This window comes from Periplaneta americana, chromosome 16, assembly GCF_040183065.1.
Source record: "Periplaneta americana isolate PAMFEO1 chromosome 16, P.americana_PAMFEO1_priV1, whole genome shotgun sequence".
NCBI lineage: Eukaryota > Metazoa > Arthropoda > Insecta > Blattodea > Blattidae > Periplaneta > Periplaneta americana.
In genome coordinates this window covers 125,469,606-125,494,913 of record NC_091132.1, presented here as the reverse complement: position 1 = coordinate 125,494,913, position 25,308 = coordinate 125,469,606, and the positions used below count along the sequence as shown (strand labels likewise).

The window sequence follows — 25,308 nt, the reverse complement described above, 5'->3', positions numbered from 1 at the left end:
GAAATAGATTCAAGTGCATATTGAATTATGATGATACACATAGAGTCACAAGTAAATGGATAACATTTATAATATTACCATAAAACAGTGACAGTGATTTTTTCTCGTTGATAACTTTCAGAACGGCCCCGAGGTTCACTCAGCCTTCTATAAAATTGAGTACCGGGTCTTTCCCGGGGGTAAAAGTCAGTCAGAGCGTGGTGCCAACCACACCACCTCATTCTAGTGCCCAGGTCATGGAAAGCATGGGGCTCTACCTCCATCCCCAAGTGCCTTCATGGCATGGCATGTCGTATTTAGCGGATCTTTCTAATGATGTGGACAGCATAATTATAAGTCACATATATTGGCAATACAGGAGAAATACAAGACAATGGAAGGAAGGCGCAAACATACCAAGAAGCACTGGATTTCTGCAGATCTTAAACGATTAATAGTAAATTACATTATATATTTTGATAATAACTGAACGCCAATCAAAGTAGGAGGGGAACGTAACCATTTGAAGAAAACCTGTATCACATTCACCAAAACAAACCACAATAAATTAAAATTAATTTGATGAGAAAGTCTCTAGAGATTATCTTGATATATCTGTGGCACGTTTACTGTTAGGGTAGAGTAGCATAAATCTCACCGCTTCCTAAATGGCACCACTGCTAGTTTAAAACAAGTTACTGTAGTAGTATGGCATTTAGTGGTATTGTTACAATCTACCATATCAACTTCCACCATGTCACTTGATTTCTGCCACTTCTTTGTGTCTCCAGCGTGGTGATAGTGTATATAATATAATCGCTCAGATGGATGTATATTTAGCTAACATTTTGTAACTAAATAACGGATTTGTATGCAAAGGAATCCATAATCTTAAGATGTTATTCGCTTAAAGAGGTATTAAAGAACATCTAACTTAGTACGATTTTCGAACATGTGGTGATTATATGCTAGAATGAGGGAAATAATAACTTATGACGTAGATTCTCAATTGGCACCATTTTGTAGGTACCTAATTCGCACCGGTGCGATATGAGCAACTGTAGCAATTCTAACCGTACAAAAGAAGTCCCCAAAAATTTTAGCTGAACGAGGAATTCATCAGGTGGGTGCAATATCAAGTGGTGAAAGGGGCGTTAAGTGTTGTACAAGCGCACTAGGTATTTTGTGCTACCCATGATCATTTTTCAACATCAAACAGTGCATCCTACATTATCACAGCTGGTGCTCCTCCAGGATCATTATTTGTTTGCTCTGAGTCAGGTTACATCAACAGTGAAGTATTTGTCCAATAGCTCAAACATTTTATTTGCCACTCAAACCTGCCATAGAAAAAAGTGCTGCTTCTGTATGTCCACCTATACGATCCATTTTAACAATTTAGAAGCTATTAGATTATCTCGGGGAAAATGGTGTGCTCCTGTTTCAGCTTCCTCGTCATAATACTCATAGGCCCAGCGCTAAGATATTTCTATCTTCAAACCATTTCAGACAGCTATATCATGAAGCAGTTCTTAGGTGGCTTCGAGATAATCGTGGAGAAAAGGTGACGCAGTTTACAGTTTGAACTGCCTGGGTAAGCACATGGCGAATGTGTAACAATAAAAAACGCATTCAGGCAGTTTAAATGTTAGGTAATTTATACTCTATTTTTTTCAATTTCATTTGAAGATGCGTTACTCTCTTCGATTAATTTCAATAAACTTGTAATTTGCATTTATTACATTATTCACATTAAATACTGTTCAATATGTTCAATATAAAAGCTTTCCTTCATCCTGTTCCCTGCAGATAAAGAGGTGCGATTTAAGAAACCGCAGGTGCTATTTAGGAAACGAGTTGCCTAAACGGCACCACTGACAAGTGTTTCGAAAATGTCATTCTTATTAAAAAATATTAAATCAAATTCAAGGATTCTTTTTTACATGAAAGGTAAATATTCCGGGAATGTATTTCTGTAAAGGAATGTGGAGAATAAAAACTGTATTGTTCAATAAAAATTATAAATGCTAAAGTGGTGCGATATAGGCAACCTTACCCTATGGAAACCTGTATTTTGCATAAGGGCGTAGTTCTCATCGTGATTTGTATAGAGCATATAACTAACAAAATATGTTTGATAATTGAATTTGTAACACAATTAACTCACCTGAGATCCTCACCTAGTGACCCACAGACACACGGCAGGCAACAGAAGGCCGGGGAGAAGATAGGCCCAGCGTGACGCTACAGACGATTCCTGGCGCTGTATGGCTGCTGTATTGTCCCCTGCGAAACGAAGACAAATGTATGACAATGAGAACTCAGCTTCACAAACCATGCAGATTTCAACACAGCTGGACATACATAAGTGTAATTATCACTACTGAACAAATTGGAACATTTTTTCCATAACATTAATAAAATAGGCTGATCTTAACTAATTTGCATGCGCTAAACGCGAAAATGACGTGAAAAATTCTTAACACGTCACGCTTTTGTGTTATACAGTGACATCATTTTATTTGTACTTAATTTTTTATTGTACCTGAGTTTTTTAATGTTCTTCACTCCCACCCCCTCTACTAGTAAACTTCCAACCGTCCTCCACACAGAACCAAGGGCGCGTATGCAGTTCTGAGTTAGTGACTATAGTATGTTCCAGAAATATGTTCGCGTTTTCCAGTGACGAAAGAGCTTTCAATATTGAATCATATTTTCGCACAGGTACTGTCGTCCGTTTCCCTACGTCGCATCCCGGTTTCTCTCACCTGCTTCTGTTCGCCCCTCTGTAAAGTCTAGTAGCTGGGCTGTCTTAGCTCTTTTCTGGAAACATTAATTTCGGTTAGGAATTGGACGTCTACGTAATATTATACAACTGTTTAAAATAACTTAAAAGGGCCTCGTTAAGTAATTAACTGTCACGTGATCCTCCCCCTTTCTACGACCCTGTGACAAAAGCACTTGAACGGACAGTAGATAGCATTTCTGAGTAATTTTATCTTTTCGGATCGGGCAGAAGTGAAGATTAAATTTACAGTACGTAAAGTTCTCTTTTATAGAGTAGGTACAGAAATATTCAACATGAGTTACTAGTACGAAGGACGAAACTGGTAATTGGAATTAGGTACAATAATTTATAGTGCGATAACATGCACAAAAGAATTGAAGCCTGTATCGAAATGAACGGCCACCATTTTCAAAAATGTGTTTAAATATTCATATTATGATTATTTTTCAATTTAACTTCATTCTCTATATTGTACGCTAATGTGCTGTAACAGTACAATATACACTGCATAATTAATACGTCCGAATGGATAGCTGAATTCGTGAGTAAAAACACTTGTTAATACAGTACTGTATTTTGATTAAACAAAAAATTAATGAAAATTATCAAACTCAAAATTGCGATATTTCCTAGTTTACAGAAATGGATGAACTAATTTTCTTCCCTCCTATACCTAGTAAAGTGATTTGTATTTTACGCCAGTATCATCGAACTCCAGTCTTGGAAGGGGGAGCAAGCGGTGTTTCCGGTTCTAGACCCTTAATCCAAAGATATAGCCAGGTTAGTATTAAAAATGTTAGTAAAAATAAAATGATGCTCCTGTAGATATTTACTTAATACCTTGAAAAATCAGGATTTTTGACCTATTAAAAATTACTTTGTTCTCATTTTTTTTATAAAACTGATACATTAATAACTGACCAGCTATTAAGACATAAAAACCACTGTTCATGCAATAAAATAGAGAAAGGCATAACAAACACCTTATTTTTTTGTCTTATGAAAACTGGAATCTTCCCTTAAATGAAATAGCAATAATCGCCCATCTTCGCTGGATCCCATCTTCCTTGATACCGTTGCTCCATTGTAGCAATGCCTTGGTGAAATCGCTCTCCCTGCTCATCACTTACAGCTCTTAAGTTCTCAGGAAAGAAGTCCAAATGTGAATGTAAGAAGTGGATCTTCAGTTACTTACGACAGCCCATTCTTTTATAGTTTTTTTGTACCGTCTCTATTAATTGGCGATAATTTTCTGCCTTGTGATTCCCTAAAAACCCTTTGACGACAGATGCAAAAGATTTCCATGTTGGTAATTCCTTAGGGTTAAGTCTTTTCTAAAAAATACTGTCCTTCAAAAGTTTTCTAATTTGTGGACCGACACATATGCCTTATTTTTATTTAGCATCACTGATTTTAGTGAACAGGGTTTTTAAGTATTGAAAGGCTCTCCACTTTTATCTAGTGTTTTCACAAAATTTTTCATTAGTCCTAGTTTTATATGCAGTGAAGGAAGAAGTACTTTTTCAAGTTGCACTAGCGAAGGATATTTAATATTATGCTCATCAGGAATATAACCTTCTCTGATAGGCCAGTTTTTCACCACATAATGTTGTGCTGTTGCTCGACTGTCCCACAAGCATAAAGAGAAACATATCTTAGTAAACCCTCCTTGTAATCCAAGCAGCAAAGCTATTACGTTCAAATCTCCTCAGACTGTCCAAGGATGTAAATTATAATTTACTGCATTCAATATTAGTGATATGTCTTAATAAGTTTCTTTCATAGCGACTGAAATAGCCACTGGAATGGAAGATTTGCCATTATTCAATAAAACTGCTTTTAAGCTTAGTTTTGATGACTAGATTAACAGTCACCATTATTCTGGATTGTATTGAATATGTAATTCGTTCATCACACCGTTCATATGTTTGCAGGCACAAACAGAATTTTCCATTGCAAAATAACTAGTCAGCTAATCGTTTCGTTTTCTGAACGTTGAAATCTTGGTATATTTTGCTAATAAGTTCCATTCTTGTAATCTAAAACCTAATAGTTCAGCGTGTTGCTTGGAAAGACCTGAATCCCTAATTAGGTCAATAAGTTCTGCTTGTCATATCAGATGTAGTTTTTTATGATGTGCGGAAATGGAGGTGGGATCAGCGGAAGTTGAAGGGTAGTCTGAGGATTCTTATACTTCGTGTTCCTCTGCAATGACATAATCTTCTCCACTGGCAGAGGGATAGGGCCAGGAAGTTCAGGAGAATGTGGCACTGGTCTTATGGCTGATGAGAGGATAAGATACACAAATTTATTTTAGTTTTTCTTGAAAATCTCTCTGTTTTTGGTAAAGCAGAAGTAACAATCTTTTAGCTGACTTTTAGACTGTCGCAAATCATTGGAACAGCAAAACACATGTTGTTATTTTTCCCCCACAACCACTCTGTTAACTTCACGTAACACGTTACACAACACACGTGTGGTGCCTAGTTTTTGTCTTGTTCACCCACTTCACAGCCAAAATACAAGTAATATGCTCTTTTTTACATTGTCTGTAATTGATCAACGTTGTAACTTCAAAGTTAATTCTCCAGAAACATAGCAGAAACTATTTGGAGAATTTTTACATGAACGACGAATGCGATCCATTGAACACTATTACAGAATAACTAGTACCACTCAGAACACTTCCACAAACAGAACTAATCGCTAAATTGTTAATTTATTGTCTCAAAATACAACAGCAACTGTATTTCCTTTCCCTTAGTCAGTTATAGCCGGAAATGACTTACCCTCCGTGCAGCCGCATAATAAGAGTAATAAAACAATAAACCTTCGCAAAGGGTAACATTAATTCAACCCAGAAAAGTGAAAGTATGTTTGAAATGGTACCTTAAAAGAACGAAAATGATATATACCCAATTGTGTAAAAGATCTACGTAAAAGAAAAGAACCTCTTTCAAAGTGGGTGGATTTGAACAAATTTTATACGATTTGATAACAAAAAATATAAGTTTCTAAAAAATGTGACCTGTAGGCACTTTTTCAACGCCATATTCGTGATCAGGACACACAAATTACATAAAAATAGTTATTCTTCTCCATGTTATGAAAACATTGTTGAGTAGATTATTATTTAAATCAAATGTGGGGTGAATTAATATAGCACTGTTGTGCTTAGACAGCGTGGCCGGTGTTATGCGCGGACATTTGAGCAGAGGTGATGTGGAGTGGGTAGTATCTCAGCATATTCTGTGGGGCTGGAGGAGGAAGGAGGGGAACTGCATGCATGCTGACATACGTAAGTTATAGCTATATTGGAAAACATTGTTCACGTACTTGCACTCCATTCGCGATCATAGTTTTTCCATTCATTGCTATCCAAACACTCGTATTCAACACAATGCAGTCTTATCTTTTCACTCTTCAACTCCCAATGAAGTAAATTGCAATATATTTTTTGGCTCCATTACGATACTAACGGTTTTGCAACAGTCAGTAGGCCTATACTACGCACTTGCACAGGGAAAAGAAATGAACTGTATAGGAACTGCACAGCAACTAACGCATACATCCCTTTTTCCCCTTGGCAGTATGAAATGAACTTGCCTGGTTTACTGCGCAGCATGTTATGTCTAGCCAAGCTGTTTAAACAAAGCAGTATATTACTTAAACAGAAATAGTCCAGTTAATAATAATAATAATAATAATAATAATAATAATAATAACAGTAATAATAATAATAACAATAATAATGAGACTTCGGATTTTAGGTAAAAACCTATTCTAATCCTTAAAAGATAAATTCATAAAAACTTGCAAGTACACGTTTCATATTAAACTATGCTTAAAATTGGTATTTTAATAGCACCTAGAAATGCCTATTTGACGACAAAGCCTATTTTGACCTATTAAATATGTTTCATCTTTAATAGGTCAAAACATGCATTCTTATTTCGAAAATTTGTATTTTAAATTCCAAATGTGTTCCTGGTTCTGTTGAAAATAAAGTACGGGATAAACTGGAGCAAGTTCTGAAGAGAAATGTAGGACTGAAGGACCTGCGTACTGCTTCAGCTATCCTAGCAGGGAAGAACACGGATTTACAATGTAACTAACATTCCTGCCCAACTAGTGTCAAAATTGAAATACGCTCCTGTTACTTCAGTGGATGTGGAGCATTCATTTTCAGCATATAAATTTGTGTTGAGTGACAGATGGCATTGCTTTTTAGTTGAAAATTTAGAAAAAATATTAGTAATTTATTGTGAAGCTAATTGAAGGGTACACGGGAAAAACGAACAATGTCACAATTCCTTTAAGGCTGATGTCGTTATCTAATTCACTGTATTACTATAAACTTTAGTGTTATTTTTACCAAATTTGGCGAAGGAGAATTAAATCCACGGGTACACTCATCATTTCCTTCATTTCAAGTAGAAACACCAATAAATTTTGCAGTAATATACTGAAATAGATCTTTATCTCACCTTTAATGGAAATGTGACATTGTTCGTTTTTCCCGTGTACCCTTCAATTATAGACATTAACGGACAAGGCTTGGTAAAAATTGATTATATATTTGACTTTATATCTAAAACTTATTTTTCACATTTAATTGTTTAGTTTATGTATAACAAGTTAGATATTTGTTGTTCTTACACTTTTAGTAGTAGTGTTAGTAACGGTGTATAAGCATTTAAAAGTATTAAATTCTATAAGTGAATTCCTAATGATTCGGAACATGTTTTTAAAGAAAACATTTTTTGTTAGAGCCTATTTTCAATTCTTTAGAGACTATTTCCTACAATTTTAAGCCTATTTTAGGTACCTAAAATTACATTTTAACAACCTAAAAATCCGTACCCTAATAATAATAATAATAATAATAATAATAATAATAATAATAATAATATTATTATTATTATTATTATTATTATTAATAACAATGTCTCAAAGTGAAAGAATTATGTCAGTGTATTCAAAGGAAAATATTAAAACTGATGATTCTAACTTGTTTAGGTTAGAACTATGGATTGCAGATTATTTTTATCGTGCTATATTATGGTGTTATAGGGACAACATTTAGATCTTGTTTTTCTAGCATGTTTTCGTTCGTTGGAAAAGCTATGTATTCCCAAAAATATTCAATTAAACCTCTTGATCTTGAATACAGCACTTAAGTACGAATAAATAAGTAACGACAAGGAGGATGGAAGATTAAAAGCCATATTTCAGTTACAGAGCTCAAGAAGGAAACATTATTTATAATACCCAACGTTAAATAAACAGACTACATACCTAATTTCTTTTAATTTACAGACATAAAAATTAGACGTACTTCTCCAATTACAAATAAGTGCCTACATAAAAGTAGAAAGTATTCAACAAGAAATGCCTCTAAGATCAGATAAATAAATGGCAAGTAATATCGCCTATGCAAGTTAAGACATGAATACATAAACAATGAAATATTCAGCTTCGATTTCATCAAGAAGGCGTCATATGGAAACAAAGTGATCGTGAAAAAGAAATGAAGTTTAGAAGAATGTTCATTTTATAAGTGAAAAAGTTACTAAACCTAACATTTTAAACCATTTCATAAGTGAGTAAGTTACTAAGCCTAACATTTTTAACCATGTTATAAGTGACAAAGTTACTAAGTCTAACATTTTAAACCATTTTATAAGTGAGAAAGTTACTAACCCGAACATTTTTAACCATTTTATAGGTAACAAAGTTACTAAGCCTATCATTTTTAACCATTTTTAGGTGACAAAGTTACTAAGTCTATCATTTTTAATCATTTTATAAGTGAGAAAGTTACTAACCCTAACATTTTTAACCATTTTATAGGTAACAAAGTTACTAAGCCTAACATTTTTAACCATTTTTAGGTGACAAAGTTACGAAGCCTAACATTTTTAACCATGTTATAAGTGACAAAGTTACTAAGTCTATCATTATTAACCATTTTATAAGTGAGAAAGTTACTAACCTTAACATTTTTAACCATTTTGTAGGTGACAAAGTTACTAAGCCTAGCATTTTAACCACACTTACGTAATTTCTAAGTCTGGGAAAGTGGAAAAATGTTAGCCTTCCGCACTTTACATATTATGTCGGTGACGTTATTTAAAACATCTAGGTTGTTGACATAGGCCTACTTTACATATGTCGGTGGCGCAGTGTACACCATCTCGGTTGAGAGAAAAGTTGAAAGTGGCGCTGATTATCACCTCCTAAAAATTTATAAGGAGAGGGAAGTTAAAATGGTTCTAAGTTATTAAATTAGGCCTACTCTTATTGTAAGTGGGCACCGACTGCTCATTTGTGAACACTACAGCATTTCCCGATGTCATCCTCCCTTTTCTCCCTGTTTGTTTTAGAATATGACATTAATTGATTTTTCCTTTTATGGTTTGTAGAATGACTTCTCGATTAATTTTGTCTGAGGCCCCCAATTAGATCCTCTCACATATTTTCTGTCTCTTTTTTTACTATTTTACCGTTCAGTAATTATTTTAACAATGTTTTAAATTGCTCTCGTATTCATTAACTCTATCAATAAATGTTGTACGAGTATTAGATTCTGAGCAAAAATAAATGCACATGACCTAAAGGATTGTTTATTCATCTTGATTACACAACTTTTATTCTTACACCACATAGAACAGACATACATACTAAACAAAGACAACAACAAACACGCAGACAACATCATATATTGGCACAGATACGTAGATGACATACTGATACTATACAAAGGAAACAAAAGACAGATCCAAAACCTACATCAACACATAAACAAAATACACCCAAAGCTACACTACACATTAGAAATTGAAAACAACAAATCCAAAAATTTTCTAGACATCACAATAACAAAGTAAACAAACACACACTCAAAGTATACAGAAAACCCACAACAACAACAAGACGCATACACAACACATCCAACCACCTCACACAACACAAAGAAGCTGCAATCCGAACAATGGTACACAGACTACTCAACATACCAATGAACCAACAAGATTACAACGAAGAGCTAAACACAATCAAATACATAGCACAAGAAAACGGATACAACCCTAACATAATAGACAACATAATACGTAAGATAAAACACAGTCACAAAAAACAGAAGAATACAACACAAACACAAGAACACAAAAAATACATCACACTAACATACGAAAACAAAAACACACACAAAATTGCAACCTCATTCAAGAAATTAAATTACAACATCGTATATAGAACAAATATCACTCTAAAAAAAACATCTCAACACACAAACAACACAAACAAACAAATACAACCACAAAGGCGTATACAAACTCAAATGTAACATCTGCAACAGCTTCTACATAGGACAGACAGGCAGATCGTTTCAAACACGTTACAAAGAACACATCACAAAATTACAAAACACATCCACATATGCAGAACACATCATAAATGCTAACCAGGCCCACACAGACATCAACACAGACATGGAAATATTACACATGCAACCAAAAAGCCACAAACTAAACACACTAGAACAATATGAAATATACAGACACACAAAAACACACCACAACGAAATTCTCAACACACAACTCAACTTCAAAACACACACACTCTTTGACTCTACACTCCCTCCCAGGAAACAGAACAAATGGCGCCAAGACCAACAACGACCAGGGACCTGTTTCACAATGTTTACAATCTTTGTAAATCGTAAACTTTGCTTGTAAATTGTAAATTTCTCTTCCACAATGTTGAACTTTACAAAGGAAATCAAATCTTTACAAATTAAATTTTGCTCACTTTACAAGTATTCTGTTTCACAATGAAGAGTAAATTTTCAAACGTGTAAATTTTACTTGTAAAGTTAGCACATTTTCTACAATACCTCTGAGATGTGTAAAGTTTGATATTGCAACAAATTATGAATAAAGACAATAAAGAAAAATTTATTAAATTAGTTTTTGAGTAACTGGATAATATTAAGAATTAAACTCAAGCAATTTTGGTGATATTAAGGAGTTCTAATGACTCAGACGAAGATATTGAATTTAGGCCTAATCAAACGAAGACGTATACTTAAAATTCTCCGGCCAAGAATTAATAACACGTTCGTATCATTGTATAAATTTAATGAAAGGTTTCGAATGAGTCCCGCGCTATACTTAAGAATACCGCGTGACTATTTATATACGAAGATTGTATTTAATAAATACTCGCACTTAATAAAGAAGTTCCCTGCACCAAAAATAAATAATTCAATAATTCAACAGCGAGACTACTTACGTGGTATTCTGAAGTCGTTTCGAGTCCCGTTTCACTGGAATCTCTCCTACAAGATATGGGACATCATATCCAACATCCAAACGAGAAAAGTGATACCCTAGCCCCTAACCTCAAAGCGAGAACTGTATTGTTTTGCATTGGATGCATAATAGCTGTCAGTTCCGTGGGTTAGCAGATAAGAACGGAATTTCTAAGATATCAGTGTGCAAAAGTGCCCACAGGGTAGCTGATGTTGCTAAAAGAGTTAAATTCGGGACAGGTTTTTGATTACCAAAATGTTATTTACTATAGCACAGAATTTTTATGCTGCTGATAGGATCGCTAATGTTTGTGAGGTTATGGATGCAACATTAATAAATACTGATAGATCAACACAAAAAATTAACCTGATTTTGTAGTTAGACATCGTAATTATTTTATCAATTGCGTATTTGTACGTGGACCAAATCTGTTATTTACTTATTTGACTGAATTTTGTGCTAGCTTTGGTCATTCAAGTAATAGACGTATTGGTATACTCGACCAATCACGTCACATGAAACTCCATTGTCGCCAATATATAAAAATCTAAATACTTTTAATTTTTTTGACAATACTTTAAATTTTCTGTTGGTGAAATATGAATCAGCAAGCTTAGAATAATCTATTTTAGTACAAAATATAAACATATGTATCGATAGTAGTAAAAATACAGCGACTTTATCTCTGCTCCTTAGCGATTTTTGTAAACTATCGTTGGCGATCGTGTGTAACCAATAATGCGTATTTGTAAATTTCTTTAGCTGATTTTGTAAAGTTCGTCAGACTTTACAAACTAATAAAATAGCATTGTGAAACACAATTTACAAGCATTTGTAATCTTTTACTTGTTATTTGTAAATTGTTAATTTGTAATTTGTAAGGATTGTGGAACGGGCCCCAGTTCTGAAGATGACCCATAAATAGATCGAAACATGTAAACGAGGTACGTTGAAATTTAACACAGGAAAGTCTTACCATACATATCCCGATTCTTCATTATCTACAGTGGATTATTTTAATTTCCGCATTATATGAAGACACACAACATTTCTCTAATACCCATTGGCTTATGCTCATTATTTATCATTATTTTGTATTGTTTGTTTATATATAATAAATTCAAACAGGATGTGGCATGTGCCATTTGCGCTGGAGGAGAAATGGTTGTATCGTCTCTATGAATTCCATTACAGTTCGGAGTGACATGTGAAATTGGCAAAATGTCAGACAGAAAAAGGGATAGAGAGCAAAAGAGAGAGGAATAAATGCAGGAGTGTATGTTGTGTATTTTTACCTCGTTATTGATGATATTGGTATCGATGCTGAGCGGAAACGGCCGACCGTATGGGGAAAACGATAACAATAATGATATATGCATGAGCCCTATCTCCAAAGAGTCAACTTCGGTCAAAGGGAACAGTAAATACTGTTATGAAAAATTTTTAACGGATAAGTTTATATGCGGCCAGCAGAAATGAAACACGTAGTTTGGGAGCAAGCAGATGTTTCATGGTTGGAGGAATGTCAGTCATGACGCACGGTTGCTAAACTGGAAAGGTCCATCCTAGAAAGAAGGGCTTATCTGGCGGTGCCACAGTAGTCCAAAGGCAAATAATGTAGCTGAACAATTTTATTACTGTAAAGTAAAGGATCTCAGATTCATATTCTCCTATTCTACAGGATGATTCACGAGGAAAGGTAAAAAATTTAGGATGTGAATTCTGAAGTCATTCTGAGTGAAAAAGTTCATATGAATATGGGTCCGTTTTCGAACGGTTACGGAGATATGGCTCTTTGATTTCATAAAAACTTCTGAGATTTCACTGTACTAACTCGCATTTAGAGACAGATAACGGACAAATTTAAAGTTTATATTCACGCATGCATACATACCTAATATTGTAGATGTCGGGAATCAATGTTTTCGCACATTTTCAAAGGTACCTCCTCCTGCTTCAATGCACTGTTGCGCTCGGGCGTGAATCGCGCCCATCGCTCAGGAGAGTTGCACGTGGCTGTCTTTATGCCGCATCCAAAATACGGTCGATTAGTATCACTCGTTTCCCAGTTTCTTTGCTATACTAAGTCTTTCATCCAACCCCATATACAGTAAGTACTCTTCGATATGGTATCCTTCAGTTCAGAAAGCGTCGTTCATATTCAGCGACGGCACGCAAGGAACTTCCATCACACAAACCATAAACATACACAATATCGGCGTATTCTGCAATCGAAAATTTATAAGGCATCTTGAAAAACACAACTTAACACTTTCCGATAACTGTACCTGTATAACTACTGTACAGTAGGTAGCTGACTGAACTGCTGTGAACTGATAAATGATAGAGTAGGCTATTTGTGTTATCTGCGGGTTCTGTGTCATTACATCAGACAAGGGCAGGCGAGTGGACATTTGTAATGCCCCACGACCCGGTTTCTTTCTCTTATCTATATCGCTCACAATGCAGATTCCAATGTTACGTCATTCATTGCGATCGGTGACCTTGTGTCAAGTTCTCAAGTCAGCAGCGTATGATAAGGTCTGATTCACATTGGGGCGAGACGTTTTACCAAAAAAATGTATCTAGCTCCGCCATCGTTCGAAAACGGACCTATGTTCACATGAACTTTTTCACTCAAAATGGCCTAAGATATCATATCCTAAATTTTTTACCTTTCCTCGTGAATCAACCTCTATATTCTTCCTGCCATCAAATGCTTTATCTTATTTATTGTTCCTCACTAGGGAACACATTTTTAGTTCTGTACTAGATCTATGTATGTTATTCAGATATTTCCACATTTCATGAACACAGGACCACCCCTATTTAAATTAAAACACCTAAATGAACCATAATCTTCTATAAATGCCTAAAACCTACGATTTGTTCGTGAAAAAACCATTTTAGTACTTTCAGTATATTTAAAATAAAAATAGTGGTATTAAAAATGCAAAAGTAATCAAAAAATTACAAAAATGTTATCTGAAATGTAAGAAACTTTTTCACAGACAGACATTGGTCTGACAACTTTTTTCATATACTAATCTTAGAAGGGGTAGGAAGATGATTTTATCAAACTTGCTAGAATAAAAAAGAGTAGTAGGTCGTTCATTTTATGCTAGAGCTTACTAATTAGTTTTCGCGTCAATGTATCCCTGTTATGCCAGATGAAAATGACCAATCGGCAATCAGTCTCTCTCACTGATATAATTAAAGTCTTCAGTTCAGTAGCACCAGTTCTTTGTACGTAAATTTCACCTGACATGGAATATTTTTGAAATTAAAATTATTCATTGTTAATTGTATATAAACTTCTAAAAGTCCTAAATCTCTCTTTTTTTTTAATACCTAGAAATCCGTTCTCTATACAGCACATGCTCCAATATTGGTTCTATAAACACAAAAGAATATTCAAGGGTTGCATCTCCGCTAACAAGCAAAGATCTAATATAGAAATGCTTTATAATTTTCATAGTAAATTCTGTGTGTGAGTGTGGAGCTTGGGTGTATTTTTATTTGAAGTAGAATACTATCCTGAAGGCACGGTCACCGTAAAAATCCAGTAAAAGTTTTATGTAGAATGTATAAGTATTTTTTCTCCATTTTCTCATTATTTTAATTTTTATGTTGGTTTTGATATTCGAGTCATACAAAATGTCTGAGTAAATATTAATTTCGTCTTTGTTATTTAAATTGTATATAAAACAAATAACAGTTCGAGAATATTATTATTACTACAGGGTGTTTCCGAATTGGTGTTAGAAACTTTCAGGGATGATGGCGAAGGGTACATGTATCAATTTGAGATAAGGAACCATGGTCCGGAAATGACTGAGTCGAAAGTTATAAGTAAAAATAGTTGTGTGGCAATGGAATTGTAATTTGGCACCACGTGCCATCCTTCCCTTAACTTTTGGAACGATCGTGAAAAAATGGTATAGGACGGATGTCTCCTACGTGGGTACTTGTACCGATACAATCTGTGAGCTTGTCTATTGTTCCCATTGGCTCATCCATATTCGAAAATCAGATCTGCTTATTCCGCTCTCGTGTACTCCTCCATTTCACTTGGACTGATCGACTGTACAAGTTTCATCACCGCACAGGTACAGGTAGTTCACTTATCACCATACCAATCTTACCTGGTGAGCCAGAGGTGAATGTATGTAGTAATGGAGATCGTGGAATTTGTTAGCAGTCATGGAAAGGACTTTATACGAATATGGTAAAGGTTTTGGAAAATGTTCGGCAAAATAATACCAAATGCAAATAATGAAATAACAAAATACAAGAGTGACCATAATAATGACTAGGGACCATATTTTGTCCCACGAGGCTGCAAGCTTAAGCATTACTGGAAATTTAGATGGACTACGAGCCTGTATATCAAAGCGAAGTACTTCACTGGCTGCTCACGCGATTCTCATTTGGTCAAGTTGCGCAGAATAAAACATGGGCCACTTTAACAAATACACTAATATTTACAATTTCAATTATTTACACAATGAACACTAGAATACGCTATTTGTTCTATTTACACTACTATAAAGAATGCAAGTCTACATTTATCACACATTTTTTAGGCTTACGCTTTTATGTACAGTGTCGTGTATTGTAATGCAAAATATCTTATTTAATAATCCTATAGCCTATTTTTTGTAAACAAGGTATTGTGTTTGATTATTGTAAGCCTATTCTTAATAATAGTGTAAATAGTAAAAATAGCGCATTCTATAGCACATAGTGCAAATCTGCTTTTCGTCTCTAGAATATGACCTTTCTTCAAATATTACTTTTGTAAAATATGATTTTTATTTTTAATATACTGTATCAATTTCCCTTCATTATGTGAATAATTCCTTTGGTCCAAATTATCTTATTTAACACTATATTATAATTGTTTAACTCTTAGAATTACATGTATCTATTTAAAGACATGTACAGTAATGGCAAAAAACCGGACCGACCCTTGTAGCTGATTTCAGAGCCTTGATCACTCTAGAGCACGATAGATGGTAACTAATACTTCCGTGGTTCGAATTCTGCCTGGGAAAAAATCTTTTTTTGTTCCTTATTCAAATTTATTCCTAATACTCTTCGATTGCAACTACTACTTAATTAACTTATTATTCCCAGAACATGGATTTTACCAGCAATCGAAAAGTATTGGGAATAAATTTGAATAAGGAACAAAAAAAGTTTGCTTTCCAGGCAGGATTTCGAACCACGAATGCCTTAGTTACCAATCTATCGTGCTCTGGAGTGAACAAGGCTCTGAAATCAGCTACAAGGGTCGGTCCGGTTTTTTTTTTGCCACTACTGTACATTTTGCTCTTACTATTATTACGATTGGTATAATAATAATAATAATAATAATAATAATAATAATAATAATAATATTATTATTATTATTATTATTATTATTATTGTTTTACGTTGTTTTCTGTGTTGCTATTTATAATATGTATGTATTTATGTATGTATATGTATTTTTATATCGAATGAGTGGAAGAGAAGGCCTAAAGCCTTAATTCTGCTAGTAAAATTAAATTAAAGAAAATAAATAAATAATTTAAAATACAAGAAAGGTTATCGCAGTAGGTCTATCATTCTTCATGAGTAGAATTCATTGAAAACAGTCTATGCGGTCTAGTTTTGAATCATGAATAGAATGTCAACTACATCACAAGTGTTCCGTAATTGTATCTGTGTCACGCGCAAAACATGACTCACGTGAATATAAACTACGAAAAAATAATCTTATCTCCGTACGCCCTGGGACAAAACAAGGTTCCTAATTATGACATTAGTAATAAGGACGTCGTTCACTGAAAGCACATTCATATAAGATAGAAGTTACTCAAGCATAGTCCAGTGGGATATATTTAAGGGTTTGAAACAATTTTGTACAGTTTTCAATCCGTCCTTATTTTTGAATGGAACGTTTTCTTTTATTGAGAGTATCAGAAACTCCATTCATTTTTAGATAAATTTGACACTTGATGCATTCAGTATGTCTATGATTGTGAAGGTATCAGGGTTTGTACAGTAGAACATTGAATTGAAATGAATGTGAAACGATTGACATGCATTGGTGTTGTGTATCTTTTACCTGAAGCAGAACAGGACAAGAAAAACTAATAGATTTGTTGCCTGGGTGAGGTTTTTTCGGGGTTTTTCCTTCGCTCCTACGGATGAATATCAGGTAACTTTATCAATCGATTGGAACCCCACTGCATGGATAAATATATGATAGAATGCGAAACTGCGGTCAGCACCATCTGGCGGCGGGGGGCTGAAATAAGATGATCAGCGCCCAACGTCGTAGATGGTGAGCATTAGAACTACGTGTTGGGTACATTACCCAGAGTGCTCTATTTATCCGTTCGAGATATTGCTCGAAGAGACAAGATGGCAGACAGAAACTTGGTAATAAGTGAACATAAAATGATACTACGTGTGTATAAGCAGTTATGTTAAACAGTGATGTTTATGGACGTTGTAAAAATAGTGTTGTCGAATGTATTGTAAAGTAATAGTAATATAATAAATTGAACTATCTAAGTAGTTCTTGCAGGCTTTTCAATTGCGCTGTACAATAAATACCCAAAGAATACAATCCCAATTATCTAACCTTTTGCTTTTTTTTTTTGTCTGTGTCTGTTTATACTTTAATTAGGTAGTGTAAAATAGATCGTATCTTTTATCTTCCTGTTGGCTCCGGTAAGAATTTTCAGTAGAAGCTGCTGTGAGGAATAAAAATGTAAATGTTTTATTTTAAATTGGGTTAGTTTTGAATATCTATGAGGGTGGGAGGGAATACTTTCTGCACAGTTTAACATTTTCGTCACTAGGTGCGCTGCTAAATGCATGGACTAATTAGTTACTCTTTTCGCGACTTGGTGCGCTGCTAGATGTAATAACGCCCCTCCTCCCAACAGGTGGCAGCAAGATCAATTTCTACAACAGCGCCTCTAGTATATGTTACGGGAAACTCAGTAAGTTTCGCATCCTATTATATATTTATTCATGCCCACTCATCTTCGCCACTTCTTTTCCTCCCTCATCATCCCGTTTCTGGTTTTTCAGATCACTCTACAGGCGGCCTCCCGAAGCTGCTGACTCTCTCGACCGGTCTCCGTTTAATGTAGTTAAGCGACGTTGGATGGCTTCTGCAATGACACCGGAGGCGGACCTACTCGAGGGGGGGGGAAGTTTCGCCTCGGACCGACAGGGGGCCTTAGGGGAATTCGCCGAAGCACGAATGGTATATGAATTCTGTCGGCTGTAGGGACCGGTTGTTAAGGGAGCCATGTGGTTAGGGCGGTGCGCGTAAGGGATCTGTGGCACGCAACTCATTTCATATCGAGGATTAGCGCAATAGATCTCAATAGGTCGCAGTGCTATGTCATCCGTGCCCCCCTCAGTTAAATTGCATTCCATATTTCATTTTTTCCTGAAAACTTGTTTTATGACATTATACAACATAGTTATTACAATTTAATCATAGGGATACACTTATCATACACCCTGTAGCTACTGATAACGTAAATGTAAGATATCAACGAAAGACAGAAATAAAACTCCACTAGATGAACACTTACCGCATGTTTATAGCATCGATCCCTTAGATTTAATACTTCATGTTGTGTTCGAAAATTAATTATCGTGCTCGCTAGTGGGCGAAAAGCTTAAGACAAGATTTCTGTTGACATTTCACTCAAGATCTGAGTAGATGCTTTGCCACATAACAAAGACCCGGGCAGGGGGAGATGAGTGCGGTGGGTTATCATGGAGACCAAAAGAAGGTAGGAAGATGCCAGAGTGGGTTGGTGTTACACAACGGCGGTTTCCAAGTTTGCTAGAAGTATCAACCGAAAATCCGGAGCTTTGATAAATGGATAGGAAGAGTGAACGCGACAGAATCCTGGTAAGGGAGACGGCTACAGGGAGGTTTATATCTGTACTTAACATCCAGTACGTAACAATAGAAATAAAAGACTTCTAACCGATTAATAAACCATATTAAACTGTACATATTATAAGAAGAATACTGTAGAACATAATCCTGAAAGTAAATTAGAATCATTTAGATATATCACCACCACAATTACCATCATCTTCATCATCATCATCATCATCATCATCATCATCATCAATATTTAGGATATTTGACAAGTGCCGTCCTTATTTATTTCTCAAAATAAATACAGGGACATCATTATATTTTTACTAACATTTCTAATATTAACCTGGCTATACCTTTCAATCAACAATTAAGAACCGGAAACACCATTTGCTACTCCCTTCCACGACTGGAGTTGGATGATACTGGCGTAAAACATGAACAAATCACTTTACTAGGTATAGGAGGGAAGGAAAGTAGTTCATCCATATCGCGATTTTGAGTTTGATAACTTTCATTAGGTTTCTGTTTAATCAAAATACAATACAGTATTAACAATGAATGTTTTTACTCACGAACTGAGCTGTCCATGCGGACGTATTCATTATGCAGTGTATATTATATTGTCTACAGCACATTAGCGTACAATATAGAGAATGAAGTTAAATTGAAAAATAATCATAATATGGATATTTAAACACATTTTTGAAAATGGTGGCCGTTCGTTTCGATACAGGCTTCAGTTCTTTTGTGCATATTATCGCACTATTGACTATTGTATCTAATTCCAATTACCAGTTTCGTCCTTCGTACTAGTAACTCATGTTGAAATAATTCTGTGCCTACTCTATAAATGAGTACCTTACGTATTGTAAATTCAATCTTCACTTCCGCCCGATCAGAAAAGATAAAATTAGTCAGACATGCTATCTACTGTCCGTCCAACCTGTTATGTCGCAGGGTCGTAGAAAGGGGGGAAATCACGTGACAGTTAATTACTTAACGAGGCCCTTTTATTTAAATTATTTTAAACAGTTGTATAATATTACGTAGACGTCCAATTCCTAACAGAAATTAATGTTCTCAGAAAAAAGCTAAGACAGCCCAGCCACTAGTCATTAGACAGGCGAATAGAAGCTGGTGGGGGAACCCGGGATGCGACTTAGGCAAATGGACGACAATACCTGTGAGAAAATGATTCACTATTGGAAGCTCTTTCGTCACTGGCAAAGGCGAACATATTTTTGGAACGTACTGTTTATTATAACCGTAAGGCCACTATGACTGGATCTGTGTGGAGGACGGTTGGACTTCATTAGTAAAAGGGTTGGGATTGAAGTACATTCAAAAACTCAGGTACAATAAAAATTGAAGTAAAAATAAAATGATGTCCTAGTAGTTTCATTAAATGTAATAACTTCACCATTACATATTAATACATTACACTGCTCTGCAGCAAAAATGATGTTTTCGAATGAATGTGTGTTCCTAAACGGATTTTTCGCACTGAGTTCAACGGTGCAATCCATTTTCTTCTATCACGTCAGGTTTTCGAGAAAATCAAGAATTTGTATTTTGTAAAAGTCCCGTTTGTATACTACAGGAGGGCATGGAGAGTATCTAGCGTTAAAATGTGATTACATCTTTGTATGTGTTCTGGCAACAGTAATTCTTAATTGTTTATTCTAGACTATTACTTTGAAAGAATTATATGAAATTTTGCAGTTTCTATGAACTACAATTATAACTTCTCATAGGAATTAAAAAAAGAAAAACTTCTACTGTAGATGTTTCAAAGATTGTACCGTAGTTCATATTGTTCATTTGGCATTCAGGAATAAATGTGAAAAAGAATGGCTCAGTAACATTCATATTTGTGGACATTATCATAAAAACGGCACATCGGTGCACAAAACGACAACTTTTTATTATGACTATTACACCTTTACTAAGTAATACTACTTTTGGCAAATAAAACGGTACGAAAGGACGTCTTTCAACCAATCATGTCTGCTTATCGCACAATTTTATAGCGTCCCTAGCATTTGTTTAATTTTATTGCGTCCCTAGCATTTGTTTATTTTTATCACTACTCTAGCATTGGTTTCTTTGTTTGCCAACATTTCAAACTGCATTGGTCTGGACGTCAAAAAACAGAAAATTACAAACCACTCCAGTCGATGCACAGCACTTTCAAATATGACTCGCATTGGCATTCAAGAACAATAATTAGTAATGATCACTGGTCATATCTATGCATCTTCTCTGAAATCCTATTTACAAATAAATAAAGAGCACCACTCGGAAATCCTGAATAAGTTGAGGAATACACCATGTACATCAACGAGTTCCACATTTTTTTAAGCATACGTCCAATATAACATCAACTGAACCACCAACCATTAAAACATTCAAATTTGAAAATTGTACTTTCAATAATTGTTCCTTTTAAAATTATTCACGTTTATTTTTTATTTCATCATCCTTAATTATAACTTTTCTTATTTCATCATTCCTAATTATAACTTTTCAAACACCTATTTATTATATTTAGGTTATGTTACAGCTTCTGCTGTGTGATATTATGGATAGTCACGTATCAGAGATTGTTTAATGCTAAGATTTATTTAAAATCATCTGTAAAATGACGTTGATTATTGAGATCCGGATGATTGAAGTGGAATGCAAATGTTTTAATAAAAATGAAACTGAATCAACAAAGCCTTCTTGACTAGTAACCGTCCACAGAGTTCAATGAAGATTCCACAGTTGGCACAACTGATAACAAGGAAACAGTTAATCATACCACACTACTGCCATCTAGCGTAATATTTGTAATGTTGAGATGGTACAATAATACATTTGAAGACAGTTGTATTTTCATAAGTCAATGAATATTTTATTGTATTGGAGTACTTCGTTACTTCTGATGTTTATATACTTTCTTCTAATCGTGTAATAGTCAATTAAATCCCACTCGAGATTTGATTTTCTCTAAATAAAGCAAAACCTCTAGTGAGGTTAATTACTGTTAATAATAATTACTTATAATGGTAAATCTTTTAGTAGGCCTAAATCTAAAAGTAGTCTGTAATAGCAGGAGCAGTGAATAATGAGCAGGTCAAATTCCAAGGTGAAAGAGTCATTAGTTGCAGAGAAAAAAAAATTGAATTTCCCTAATTTTTTAGTGCTCAAACATGTACTATATCTCCCCTTCTTCTTCTTCTTCTTCTTCTTCTTCTTCTTATTATTATTATTATTATTATTATTATTATTATTATTATTATTATTACTATTACTATTACTATTATTATTATTATTATTATTATTATTATTATTATTATTATTATTCATTTAGGCCTATCTTCAAGGATTAGGCCCAGTCACAAATTTTTCCCTAATTCTTAAGTGAATTAAATTAATTCTGAAAATAGATGAAATCTCATTCAATATTCAATGAGGTCCATTATAACCGTTATCATCATCATTATCATCATTTATTTGCAAGGTTTTGGTTATGTTTGAGTGGTTGCGTCCCTACTCTTGTGATAGTTGAATTAAAAGCGGAAATTAAATGAAATTTATACTTCTTGCTTTTCTTCTTCATCATCAAGAATTAGGTTACTGGGTCAGTCTGATTTCTCATTTGTATGAAAATTTAAACGGACACTGGACAATCGCAAACAGTAGAACATATTGTTTTAATGGTCAGTTTTCTTAAGACCACTGTCCAAATTAATATGGCAGCAGCAGTAGTAGTAGTATTAGTAATAGTAGTTCATTGAATGACGCTCTCTACTAAAGAGATATTCAGCATCGAAGTTAAACATGGACGAGAAATGGTAGACGACGTTTTCCTAGAATCCTCTATCAGCGATAGGTTCTTTTACGTACCGGTAGCGTAAGTCCACGATGTGGACCTTTACTTTTCCTTGAGGAAGTATGCTAAGTAATTTTATAGCGCTTTAATTTGAATCGCTTTCGGCCCGGTTTGAACACGGATTACAAGGACCAAGACCACGAAAAGACTATTAGAAAGACAACAAGGACAACGATAAGAACCACGACAAAGATATCAACGACCTTCATAAGGACCACTAAAAGGACAAAGATATGAACGACAAGGACCACAGTAAGGATCAAGACATGAACCACGGTAAGGAAAACTATAAGGATCACAACATGGACCACGACAAGAAGCACGATAAGGCGTACGACAGAGACCACGGTAAGGGTCACAAAAAGTACCTCAATATGGATCATGATAAGGATCACTTCAAGGACCACTATAAGTTTCACAAGGACAACGATAACGACCACAACATGGACCACGATAAGGATCACAAGGACCAGGATAAGGATCACGGCGTGAACCGCGTCACGCACCAAGAAAGGATCACGATAAAGACCCCGACATGAGTCACGATAAGTCACAGGCATGGACCACGATTAACACCACGACAAAGATCACGACAAGGACGACGACATGGACAACGACAAACGAAACAAGGATCACGGTAGAAACCATAACATGGACCACGATAAGGACGTCGAAATTTACCAAGATAAGAACCATGACAAAGATAAGAAATACCACTATTAAGACCATGACAAGGACAAGTGGAGTCCACACCTGTGGAGTAACGGTTAGCGCGTCTATCCGCGAAACTAGGTAGCCCGGGTTCGATTCCCGGTCGGGGCAAGTTACCTGGTTGAGGTTTTTTCCGGGATTTTCCCTCAACCCAATATGAGCAAGTGCTGGTAACTTTCGGTGTTGGACCCCGGACTCATTTCACCGGCATTATCACCTTCATCTCATTCAGACGCTAAATAACCTAAGCTGTTGATAAAGCGTCGTAAAATAACCTACTAAAAACAACAATTGGAACGCTGAAGATCATTACAATGGCAACAAGCATTATGATAAGGACTATGAAGAATACACAAGGGCCGATCTAACGACTGCGATAAAGAGAAGGACCACTATAAGGATCACGACATGGACCATGATAAGCACTACGACAACGATCACGATAAAGACCATGACATGAAGAATAATAATAAGTGCCACGATAAGGATCACGTCAAGTACCACGAAAGGACTGTGATAACCAAGAAAGAACCATTAAAGGACCACGAAAGAATATAAGAAACGCGACATGCACAAAGACAAGGGCCACGAAAATAATTACGAAATATACCACGATAAGGGTCACGAACTGACTGGTACTCGAACCTGGACAGCCTGCGTTCCAGATTGGAGATCTGGCCACTTGGCCACCGTACAGCTGAGGAGAGTTTGAAACAAAAGGACCTTTGTTCAATGCGATTCGTAAGTATCGCACATCTGCTTTAGAAAACGCGGTGGAAGACGTCAGGACCCGTCTGTAGAAGTCTCTTCAAAAGTCATTACTTACGTCGCTTGTCACAGGAGGCGACGTATTTCCATTCCACATTTCAAAGAGCGGTAAAAGTAGTGGAACTGCGGCCATATTGGATTACCTATTGTTGTTCACGAATAGAAGAAGCCGGATGAAACGAAACGAAAAAGTTATTGCTCGTGATTCTTTGTTTTAAATGTGCGGATTCCTGACATTATAAGCATCATTTGGCTCATGGACGAATAGACCTACTGCTTCCACCTGTCTAGGTATCTCAATTCCCCAAACACATTCTTTTCTGCCTTATAAAACCCAAGCGGCATTCATGAAATCCCCCTGTATTCGCATAAGATTAGAGTTTGAGGTGAGTTTCGACGGGTTGAATAGTGGATTAATTTATTTCTTGGGATACGGTGAACACAGATCAGTACAAACGCATTTCTTAGGAACTATTGAGCGGGTGGACAATATTGAACTGATTCAAGGCCCAGATCACATATAGATTGCTCATTCCTATGTTAAAGTCGGTTTCACTTTGAAGAGAACAATCGCCGGGATCGCCATCCGTCCGCCGTAAACGAACACGAGATGACAGTACAGTCGCTAATGCAATTCAAATGGGAGTTATGTCGTGACTCCTTACGTAACAACTAGATGGCAGCATAGTAAACCTGACAAAAGTTGTTACCGTCAAAGCCTATAACGCAGAGCAATCTAGGTATATATGATCTAGGCTCAAGGCTATATTCAGCCGCTATATTGAGTGCTACACTTCCATCCACGCAGCCAGGGTTCAATCCTCGGACAGGTCGTGATGGAATCTGAAGTGGACAAAACAGATGTTACTGAGTGTTTTCTCGGGATACTCCCGTTTCCCTCTATCATTCCACCAACACTCCCCACCTCTCTCTCATTTCATTTATCATCTGCAAT

The 25,308-nt window shown here is 35.5% G+C and overlaps 1 protein-coding gene across 1 annotated transcript in view; it reads right to left on the bottom strand.

Moving 5' to 3' along the window:
• LOC138691404 (opioid-binding protein/cell adhesion molecule homolog) overlaps positions 1-25,308 on the bottom strand; it is a 1,391,213-nt gene that overhangs the window by 102,063 nt on the left and 1,263,842 nt on the right. The window contains exon 7 of the mRNA XM_069813317.1: positions 2,147-2,265. Within this exon, the coding sequence (XP_069669418.1) occupies positions 2,156-2,265 (110 nt within the window). The 3' untranslated portion in view covers positions 2,147-2,155. The remainder of the gene's footprint in view (positions 1-2,146; positions 2,266-25,308) is intronic.